At 43.1% G+C, this 11,823-nt stretch overlaps 1 protein-coding gene across 1 annotated transcript; it reads left to right on the plus strand.

Annotated features, from left to right (window-relative positions):
• Positions 1 to 6,358: 6,358 nt before the first annotated feature.
• On the plus strand, positions 6,359 to 8,580 carry LOC120978080 (protein shisa-1-like). The gene is made up of 2 exons (XM_040406315.1): positions 6,359 to 6,644; positions 8,054 to 8,580. Exons 1-2 carry the CDS (start codon positions 6,359 to 6,361, stop codon positions 8,578 to 8,580), a joined length of 813 nt encoding a protein of 270 aa, XP_040262249.1.
• Positions 8,581 to 11,823: the final 3,243 nt, after the last annotated feature.

The raw sequence follows: 11,823 nt of genomic DNA on the forward strand, positions 1-11,823 counted from the left end.
AATGCAGTGCCGCCTGAGGGCCCGTAGATCATGAGCATCCAATACTGACCGCCAGCCTTGTTCTTTGCACCCATGGATTTCTCCATGTTCTCAGAATTTTTTGATGATAGATGGTGGGATATTCAAAGTCTTTGCAATTTTAACGTTGAGACTCTGTCTCTCTAACAAGTGCTTTTTATAACCAGTCATATGACTTAGTACCAAATTGCTGCTCCTTTTTTATTAGTACCACTTACAATTTCAGCCTTTTATCATCTCTGTACCAACTTTGTTGAGATATGTTGCTTTCATTAAAGGGATTCTGTCACCAGGATTTCACTTACTGAGCTGTTAACATCACCACATCAGTCTTGACGATTTATATTACAATATACTAGTATTACTGCGCTGTGTCTTGTAATTTGTCTATAAAATCGCTTTTATTAATAAGCAAATTACCTAAATAAGGAGCCCAAGGGGCTGTCCCTCTGTCCGTTGGAGCCCAGTCGCACCCCTTCTCCTTGAGCCCAGCACTGCCCACTGTAAATTAATTCACTCCTCATCGCCGACCTCATCTGCCTATTTGTTGCTAATGTTAGAATAGAGCTATTCACATGGGCGTATAATTTCCGTCAGTATTTTAAATCCTCAGTATGTCCGAGTTTTCAGAATATTTGTTTCCAAATACGCACATTACAGTCTATGGGAGTGCCTTTAAAAAATGCAGGGAGGAAAGAATATGCATGTAAATCCTGATGAAATCCTGAAGCAATCAGGAATCAGTGCATAATCCAGAGCCAGAATACTGACGGATTTTTGTATACTAGTGTGAAAGAGGCCATAAGGTTATTAAAAAAAGGTGTTTTTTATTCAACTAAATTGCTGACCTATCCTCAAGAGAGGTCATCAATGTCACATCCAGGGGCGTAGCTATAGGGGGTGCAGAGGTAGCAGTCGCTACCGGGCCCAGGAGCCTGAGGGGGCCCAAAGACCCTTGCGCCCCATAAGAAGACACCAGTATTATAGAAAGTGCATGCTGGTCAAGTTATAGCTCTGGCTGGAGGGAAGGGCTTGGGTCAAGAATTTGGCTTGGGGGGGTGGTTTACTGTTTACATTTTTGCCGCAGGCAGCATGAAGGCTATGTGCTTCCCTAGCCACAAAACACTGAGGGAAGGGGGGGGGGGGGGGGGGCAAGCTGAACCTTTAGACCAGGGCCCATGAGCCTTTAGCTACGCCCCTGGTCACATCAGTGTGGGTCTGACATCTGGCACCGCCACTATCATCCATTACCTGCAGCTGGCATCACCAGAACTACCACTTAAGGTCCCTTTAAATGGAACGCTTTCCTTCCCGACAATCTGCTGATCGTTGGTGGAAGAGACCCCTGCATTTACATGTATGGGGAGGGGCGATCGCTAATGCCATACTGACTCAGGAGATTGTGTTTACACCAGAGCAATCATTTCTGCATGCGCAAAAATGATCGGATTACCCGATAAACAAGCGTTTCACTACTATGAACGCTCGTTAGTGATATTCTGTGCGATTCTCGGCCCCTGTAAAGGGCCTTTAAGGACTGAGCTGGAAGTACAGCTCCATTCAATGTGTAGTGGCCATGTGCTCAGTTACTGTAGATTTCCTCTTAGGGTAGATTCACATCATCTGATCAAAAAAAAGATCCTTTATTTTGAGCATTCTTTATTCTCATCTTGCATCTATTTCAGCCATTTCCATCTGAGATCCGTTATTTTAAATAGATCCTCCATAGAGAACTTTTTCTCCCGGCTAAAATAATGGATCTCAGACAGAAATGGCTAAAATGGATGCAAACTGAGCATAACAGATCCTCAAAATAAAGGATTCGTTTTTTTTTTTTCTGTACTTCTGATGGATCAGAAGAACATGAAACGGTGATGTGAATCTACCCTTATTCGCTTGAAGAATGAGCTGTGCTTTTGGCTTCATTCTTATTGTTAGTTCAGGCATTGGCAGATGCAGGTACGATAAGGTTGGTGGAGGTGTCAGTAATTGGACGCCACCAATCTGTTATTGATGACCTATCCTGAGGAGAGGTCAGTGCTATTAGCCCTATATTAACCCCTTAACGACCAGCGCTGTACATGTACGGCGCTGGTTGGGTCTTTAAAGATGGCGCCCGCTCCTGAGAGCTGCGGGCACCATAGCCGCTGATGGCCATCTGCTTCTTATAGCAGTCACCTGCGGCTCATATCCGCAACCGGCAGTAATGCCGATCACGGACATTTAACCCCTCAGATGCCGTGGTCAATGCCGACCACGGCATCTGAGTGCATAAAACACCAGAAGCGCACGCTTCCGGTGATGCTCCGGCTCCCCCATGTGGCGATCGGAGGAGCCGGAGCGTGTGTGCAGCAGCCTCTGTCTTTGTTAATGACAGGAGGCTCCTGCATAGTATTTCCTATGGAGCCCTTGCCTGTAATAGTGCTCCTTAGGAAACAATACATTTTCTCATAGACTCCAATGCTAGTGCTTTGGAGTCTATGAGAATAACAATCTAATGATTCCCTATGGGAACTATAAAAAAAAAAGCGTAAAAAAAAAAAAAAAAAGGTTTTTAAAATAAAATTCAATTCAAAATTTTTAAAAATGCACATCATGGGTGTCGCGATGTGCAAAAACGCCTATAGTATAAAAATATATTCCCCATATGGCAAACAGCAAAACGGATGGCCGATTTGCCGTTTTTGGTCGCTTCATTTTCTACAAAAAGTTTTAATAAAAAGTGATCAAAAAGTCATACACACCCAGAATAGTATCAATTAAAAGTTCAGATCACCCCGCCAAAAATGTGCCCCCATACAGCTCCGTACACATAGCTACAAAAAAGCTATAGGGGTCAAAATATGGCGACAAAAAAATAAAACAGATTTTTTCCCACTTTTTAATTTTTTTATCACTATCAAAATGCAAGAAAAACTATACATATAAGCTATCGCCATATTTGTACTGACCCGTAGAACAAAAGTAACTGGTCAGTTTTAAGGTACATCGAACGTCGTAAATAAAAAACCTGTAAAACTGTGGTGGAATTGCTTTTTCTTTCTTGCAATTTCACCCCATTTGAAATGTTTTTCCCGCTTTTTACTACATCATATGCAATATTAAATGGTGGCGTTTTAAAGAACAACTTGTCCCGCAGAAATCAAGCCTGTATATGGCTATGTGAACAGACAAATAAAAAAAAGTTATGGCTCTGGGAAGGCAGCAAAACAAAAAGGCAAAAAAACAACAACAAAACCTCCGGTTCTGAAAGGGTAGAATAAATTAAAAAGATCAGTGTCCAATATTCACAACAGCGGTATTTGTCCATAGTACTGATGTAGTACAATATAGTTCCCTAGACCTGTGAATAAATAAGCACCTACTTCTATAGAGCAGACAGTCCGCAGAGATCCGCTGATGGGATCCCTCTTTTAATATAATGTGGTTTTACATGATATTGACCATTGGAGGTGTCAGCCATGTGTAGTGCAAGTGCCAGACAATAGGTGGAGCTATGGAGCGTGCACTCATGATGCGGTTATCTGGAGACAAGGTAATTGATTTAGTGCGGTGATGAAGCTGGTAAAGTTACTGCAGGACTGAGGAGTTAAACTAATTATCATTAGTGCCTAGATTTACAAGGAAGGAATCAGGGCAAGTTCACACGTTGCAGACTTGAGGATGAAGTCTGCAGGAAATCTGCTCCAAATCCACAAATAGATTTGCAACACACTTGTCAAACTGTGGATTGAAACTCTGTTGAAGAAATCCGGGAATAATCCGGGAACAATTCTGGAGATAATAGGCATGCTACAGATTTGAAAGGATGATCCGCAAAGGCAAATCTGGGTGTCAAAAATGTGCATCATGTAAAAGTTATGTAGATTTCTATTTTACTGTACTTTGCTGTATATTTGCAGTGCGCAATCTGAAAAAAATCTGCAATCTGTACATTTAGCCTTGCGGTACGTCTGCGCAGGATGGATGTACTATAGATTCCCAGTGTACTACAGTGCCAACTAAGCGAATACGATTTTGGCCTCATGCACATGGCCGTTGTGCAGTTTTGGCGGCTCGGATGCGGACCCATTCACTTTAGTGGGGCCGCAAAAGATGCGGACAGCACTCCGTGTGCTGTCCGCATCCGTTGCTCCGTTCCGTGGTCCGCAAAAAAAATATAACCGGTCCTATTCTTGTCCGCGCTTTGCGGACAAGAATAGGCAGTTATATTAAAGGCTGTCCGTGCCATTCTGAAAATTGCGGAACACACACGGACGCCATCCGTGTTTTGCGGATCCGCGGTTTGCGGACCGCAAAACACACAACCGTCGTGTGCATGAGGCCTTTGGCAAATCTAATCCATACAGTGCTGAACAAAAAATTTGCTCCATAAATTGACTTGTGGTGCAGATATTAAGGCCATATTCGCATAATGGATTTTCCATGAGGATTTTGGCGTATTTTCCCACACCAATGTCCATAAAGAACTTGCCCTCAATTCAGCTTCCATTGTTTTTTAGTGGAAAACCCATGCTGAAGTTCATATTGAGTGTTTTTTTCTTTTTGTGCATTGGTTGCAAGTTCATCCTTCATGCGGATTCTGCGTGGAAATTCTCATTAAATCTGTATTAAAATCTGCACCAAAAACAGCATAAAAACCTGTGAAAAATTAGCAGAATTTTGATTTGCATTCTGCGTCTAAATTTTCTACGTACTAATAAAACCATAAGGCCACTTGGACACGTTGCTGAATACATGGAAAATCGCAGCGTCGTACGGTACCAGCAAAGTGGATGAGATTACACTAATCTCTTGTACACTTTGCAGATTTTTTTTCATGCGGAAATTGACCTAAATTGCGGATTTCAAAACAAATAGCATGTCAATTAGGTTTGTGGTTTTAGCTGCGGATTTCAGTGGAAGGGTGAGATCTGCGACAAAACCACTTCAAATCCACACCAAAATCTGCAATCAGACATTGCGGATTTGTGTGCGGATATGCTGCAGAAACGCAGATTCGTGCAGATGTTAAGTCCATTCACCCACGCCCATGTGCAAGTGGCCTAAGGGTGGCTGCACACGGTGAGGATTGTGTGCGGAGAACAAACTGCTCCATAGTGCAGCACCAGCAATGTGAATGAAATTAGACAAATCTCATGCACATATTGCTTTATTTCTTAGGTGCAGAAATGGAACTGATGTGCAGATTTTGCCCCCTTTTCAATGGAAGAATGAGATCTGCAGAAAGTCCGTAAGAAAAACCGCAAGTAACTTGTGCGGAAACTTACGGTACTTGTTTGGTCCGTGTGTCTGTTTTTTCTCCTCCACGTGTCATCCAAATTCCACGGACACTGCTCAACAGAAAGTTGATTTGCACAGCATCTCTTACTAAGGGATCATGCACAGGACCGTTGGTGTCTTTCGGTCCACAAAATACAGATACCGGCCATGTGCATTCCGCATTTTGCCGAACGGAACAGCTGGCCCCTAATGGAACAGTCCTATCTTTTCCGTAATGCGGACAATGATAGGACATGTTCTATTTTACAGACGGGCCATGCAGACATATGGACACGGAATGCACACAGACTCATTTCTGTTTTTTGAGGTCCCATTGAAGTGAATGGTGTCTCATACAGGCTGCAAAAAAAAACAAAAACTGACACGAACAAAAAATATGTTCATGTGCATGAGCCCTAATGGCCCATGAAATACTGACAGAACATGGATGCCATCCGTGCTGTGTCAGACGTTTTTCATGGACCCATAGACTTCAATGACAGCGTTTGGTCTCCTTGATGGTCAGTGGAAAACCACTCATGTGTGAACAAACACATTAAAATCAATGGGTACGTGTGCCATCCGTGGAAAATACAGATAGCACACATCCGTGAAAAACTTTAATGTGAATGAGGCCTACGGCCGCAGCTTGTCCGTTTATAGGTGAACCTTTGCCATGCACAAGGAGAAAGCCGTCGCAAAATCTGAGACATATCCGCACGTAACTCATTGGGATTTTGCCGTAGATCCGCAGCAAATTATTTCCCATGTGGATGTATCCTTAATGTCCTCCATATGATTACATTTGGACTTGTCAAATTCCTGGACGGCAGATTACCATAGACAGGACCATCTTGAGAAGTTCTGCAGCTTGTGCAGGCCTACAGCTGGAAAGGGTGATGCTCAGAGGTGTTGATGTCTTTATGATAAGTGGCCCTGGGGGGGTTGGGGTGGAGTGTCTGGGGCTGAGGTGACTGACACTCCCTCATAGGGAAGGCGGGTTATAACAGCAGCTGATAAAACTCATCTACCCCCTACAGCAGCACTCAGCAATTAGCCTCCCTCCTCATCTGGCACCATGTGTCCTCTGTTGGTCCTGGTGCTGCTGCTGCACGTTAGTAGTTCTATGGCACAGTTTGGAGAGTATTGCCATGGATGGACGGACAACTATGGAAGTTGGCACTCAGGGTTTCAGTGCCCTGAACGATATGACCATGTGGAAGCTACCTACTGCTGTGGATCTTGTAATCTAAGGTACTGCTGCACTGCCAGTGAGGCCAGGCTGGACCAGGGTCAGTGCCCTAGTGAGGAGCAGGAAGACCTACTCCGGGATGGAGTGCCCGCTGTAGAGATGCCGGATGCAGGTAAAACCCTACTCTTTGTATACCATGGCATTGCAGGTGGAGTTTTTGTTACTAAGGGCTAATGCACCCAACCGTTACATGTTTTGCAGTCTGCAAACTGCGTATCTGAAAAACGCGGACCCTGGCCGGGTGCATACTGCATTTTGCGGAATGTCCAGCCCATAATACAACTGTCCTATCCTTGTCTGTAATACGGACAATAATAGGACATTATTTATTTTGAGGAGTATATTCCGTTTTTTTTTTTATGCAGACCCGTTGAAGTGAATGGATCCACAAAAAAGGGCACGAAAATAGACAAATAAATTCATGTGCATGAGCCCTAAAATGAACAGTTATTTCAGTTGTCACTAATACACTTTCCTGTTTATCAGAGTTTTCTGTGCAGCTTTGTGATATTGTTAGAAGGGGTAGGAAAGGATTTGAAAATAATTTTTTTTTTTTTTATAGTAAATATCTTGCCCAGATTGGTGCCATATTGACCTGTGTGTGCCCAGCTTATACAACACTTATTGGTGTTATGTCTGACACGTTATGGTCTTCATGTGTATGACACCAAATTCTGCTACAGTCGATTAGAAGACATTTTTCGGACGCCTTCACACGCGGCAGATTTTATTGCAGAAAATTCTGAGACTGAAAATCATCTGAATAGGGACTTGCAGAAATCCACGTGCTTCCTGCCAAAACAACCCTTTTCAGATGACAGGAACTGATTTTCAGTCTCAGAATTTTCTGCAACAAAGTATTTAGTGCAATATTAAATTAACCTGTTGTGCGGAGTTTAAAATATGCAGCATGTTGAAAACGCCACTTTACCACTTTCAGCGCTCCATTTAGGAGACCGGTGTGGGTCCCACCGCTAGGAACCTCACATATCAGACAATGGGGCATACCCCTTTAAGAACTCATGTACACAAACGTATTATCTTTCCGCGTCCGTTCCGTTTTTATGCGGACCCATTGAAATGAATGGTTCCATATACGGTCCGCCAAAAAAAAAAGGAAGTTAGGGCTCGTTCACACGAACGTGTGATACCCGTTGCCGTATTGCGGACCGCATTTGTGGATCCGCAATACGGAGTGCACACAGATATCATACGTATTTTTTGTGAATTGCAAAATACATACGGTCGTGTGCATGAGGCCTGAAGCTGTGGTCACACTGTTTGCTGGGAATCCTCCCAATGTACACATTTAACTTGTCCATAGCTTAAGGGATGTGATACACTGCCCGATGTTCGGTCCGTGCGAGCGCCAATGGATGATAAAATATCCATTGGCGCTTGTATTCACCAGCTTATGCAGGCCAATGCCATCATGATAAACTGCTACATTTTATTTTCTATATTGTAAATCTGCTTTAAAGTACAGTAAAGTTTAACAACTATTTTTATTTTTTCTTGTAGTGCCCACATACCTACCTTTTCTCCTAGTTGGCACGGTATTTGTGAGCTTTGTCATAGTGGGTGCTCTTGTAGGAGTCTGCTGCTGCAGATGTCTTAGACCTGAGGAAGAAACCCAGATGAATGGACCTGCTCCACAAAGCCGACTCTTGGATACAGAAACATCTACTGATGTCTCGAGGCACTCCAGTTCCAGCTCAAACTGTGCCCCTCGTGGATCCCTTGGTGCTCGGCCACAAAATCTCTGTGCTCTGGGAGCGGAAAATATCAATTTGTATATGAACATGCCACAAGGCTATCCGGTCATGGGCTGTCCACCAAATGCGCAGTTTATACACGCTGGCCCATCTGCTGCTCCCTTCTTACAGCCACCATTCATTAACTATGCTGTGCCAGGGGAGCATGCCATATTAATGGCACCAGCATCTTACATTGATGCCAGGAGGGGTTACCCACAATCTACAAACTACCTTCCACTGACCCAACATATTGACTCAATTGGGCCAGAAGAATCTCCTTCTAAATGTTGACCCACAGGGAAGTTTTACTATAATGGACTGAGCCCTGTAAGGACAGTAACGTGAAATGATTTGTATGCGGAGAAGAGAAGTTTTTATGGAAAAGGCAATATGGTGTAAATGGCACAAACAAATGACTATTGAGCCTAGAGGCTGCGTCCATCCCACCAACCCACAAAGTCTTTATCCAGGCAGCCACCATGGATTACCCTGACATGAACAGCGCTGCTGGTCTGAATGCGCGTCCAACCGCTCTGTTCATTTTGGGGTACTCTACAGGGGCCCCTCTGGACAGGGGATAGCTTAATATAACTGGAATACTTATTTAAGGCTACATTCACACGAATGTATTTTGTTTCCGTGTCTGTTCCGTTTTTTTTTTGCGGATAGGAAGCAGACCCATTAATTTCAATTAATAAAAATGCAGACAGCACAGCGTGTGCTATCCGTATGGCCGTTACGTAGTCCTGCAAAAAAATAAATAAAATAGAACATGTCCGTTTTGCAGACCAGGATAGGCATTGTTACAATGGATCCGCAATTTGCGGACAGTAAAACGCATACTGTCGTGTGAATGTAGCCTAAGGGCTCATGCACACGACCGTTGTTTTGCAGTACGTTTTTCACGGATCCGTTCTGTATCTGATTATTTTTTTTGTTCGGATCGGAAACAGTAATTTATTAATCGCCAAACACATGAGCAATATGGGCTGAGCATAGCATTTCTACAGTATGGATCCGCAAAATAGGGATGATATACGGATGTGTTCCGTGTACGTTCCGTATTTTTTGCGGACCCATTGACTTGAATGGGGCCTCGAACCATGATTTGCGGACAATAGGACATGCACTACTTTTTTTGTGGGACGGCCATGCGGACAAAGGGAATGCATACTGAAGTGAATGGGTTCCACCTACAGTCCGCCCCAAAAAAAAATGGAATGTAAGCAAAAAGAAAATACGTTCGTGTGCATGAGCCCTAAGTCTTATACGTGGATGATTGACCACTGGTGATTTCTATGACTATGATTACTCTATTAGTAATCTTCTTGCTTGGGCCTTTCTACTTCCTTCATCATATTCCAAGTAGTTTTGTACTTTTTCGAATTCCTGTGTCATCACTATTTTTCGTATGTATATATCCCAAAGGCTGCTGCAAGGGGTTTTTTATGTGAAGAATTGACCCCCCCCCCTCCCATGGTTTTTCTGTATTTCTTCATATCCCTTTGTCAGCACTCCACTTGTCATATGAGGAAAAGACTAAAACGACCATATGTTCTTTATTTTTATAATTTTATTTTTTGGTTTTAATTACTTTGAATTTGCAAATTGTGATGGTTGCTCTTAAAGAATTTGAGACTGTGACAATCATTCTAGATGTTGAATTTGCTTCTGGAAAAGGAGCGTTGTATGTTACGGTGTCAAGTGCACTTTATTTTTTACAGTAAAATAAAACAGATGTACTGTTATCAAGTCTGTGCTCTTAATTGGTCCTGGTGATTGCATGTTAATGGATTTTATAAGCTCTGCAAGTCAGTGGTTTTCTGTTATCTGTAGAACATCATGCTTCATGAGGAGTAATCAATGCTTTTAATTATGTCCTGAAGCTCCTTTAATAGGTTCTTTGTGGCCAGAATTGTGCCATTGTTTGCACAACTTGCCCCCCTCTGGCAAAGGTGAAGTCCTTTGGCTCTGGCAGTCCAGGTGTTTCCAGAGTAGAGCTTGGGTCTGATTACTCTACACTATGAAAATTGAGGACTTTTGTCTTGATGCTGTGTAGTCCTTCCGAGACAATAGCTGTCCACCAAGGTGCTGATGACCAAGGGCTTTGCATACTAAGAGGTTTATGCAAAAGCGAATAGAAACTATTTAGAATCTGACTGGATTGCTCTCCATTGTGAAGGAATTGCTGTCTAAACATTGCACAAAGCAGGTCTCAAATATCACGCTCTTAGAATCCAAATTAGACTTTGCTCCTATTACTGCAATTCGTCCATCTTGGGAGGTTCGCCTTATTATTATTAAGGATATTGTGGATACTGTGTCTTGCTAAGACCAGTAATTCGAACCAGATTTTTTATTTTTTTTTTAAACTGTGATAAATTTAGAGTGAAAACCATTAACATAGCTAATCACACACACTTGCCCTCTATTTCAAAACTAGAGTGAGTGGTGTAGAAATGCAAAAAAATAGTGACTTTTTGAAGCCAAAATTTTCGAGTTAAGGCATGATAAATCAAAGCCATTGTATGAGAGAAAAATCTTAGGCTTCATTCACACATCCGTGGAAGACTGTCCGTGAGATACCGGACTGGCATCCTGCTTAGTGCAGTAGCGCACGGCGTCATTGGTTGCTATGACTCCATGCGCTGTGTTCCGCCGCTACAGTACAGTAATACACTCGTATAGATCATATGAGTGTATTACAGTACTGCGGCACAAATCGCACGGCATCATAGCAACCAATGACTCTGTGCGCTCCTGCACTAACCAGGATGCCAGTCCGGTATCTCGCGGACCCCGTTCCACGGACGTGTGAATGAAGCCTTAAAAGGTGTCATGTCATCAGAGTATCCCTTTGAGTGATCAACTAATTAACCCGATCCTGGTACCACCAGCAAACAACAAATTTTGCTTGGGGGTGGGGGGGGGGGGGATACAAAGATGGATTAAGTCGTAACAGAACAAGAGCCACTCCTACAAATCTGTTAACTGTGCTGGTTCATAGAGGGGTCTTAAGCGGAGAACCCCTCTTTATGATGACCATGTGCCCTCATAGAGAACATGGAAAGGGATTTTCTCAATGAGACATCCCCTTCAAGGCTAATTTCACATGAGTTGACTTCATTGCAGAAAAGCGCCCATATTACACATGAATGACATTTGCCTAAATCTATGGGTAGTTTCTGTTTCCTATGTGCTCATATTCTTGGTCAATTTTCAGGGAGCAGCACTCCTATGAAGTTGGGAGGAGCAGGAAAAGTTTTACTCCCTGGATATGTGTCTGTAAGGTGGGGGAGATGCAAATGACATCAGGAACAAGCCTCACATTCACATTCTGTTACTGTCCTTTCCCCCTCCATGCAGATGCCAGTGACCCCAGTGGGGGAGATGTTCTCAACACTTCTCACCAGAGAGGATATCTGCCCTCGGATTGGGGTAGGGGGAGGCTTCTCCTAGGAAAATAACAAATGTACAAAAATTCTACTGCAGTTTTGAAAATATTTACAATATAATAAAAAAAAATGCACAGTG

This window comes from Bufo bufo, chromosome 8 (assembly GCF_905171765.1).
Source record: "Bufo bufo chromosome 8, aBufBuf1.1, whole genome shotgun sequence".
In the NCBI taxonomy this organism is placed as follows: domain Eukaryota; kingdom Metazoa; phylum Chordata; class Amphibia; order Anura; family Bufonidae; genus Bufo; species Bufo bufo.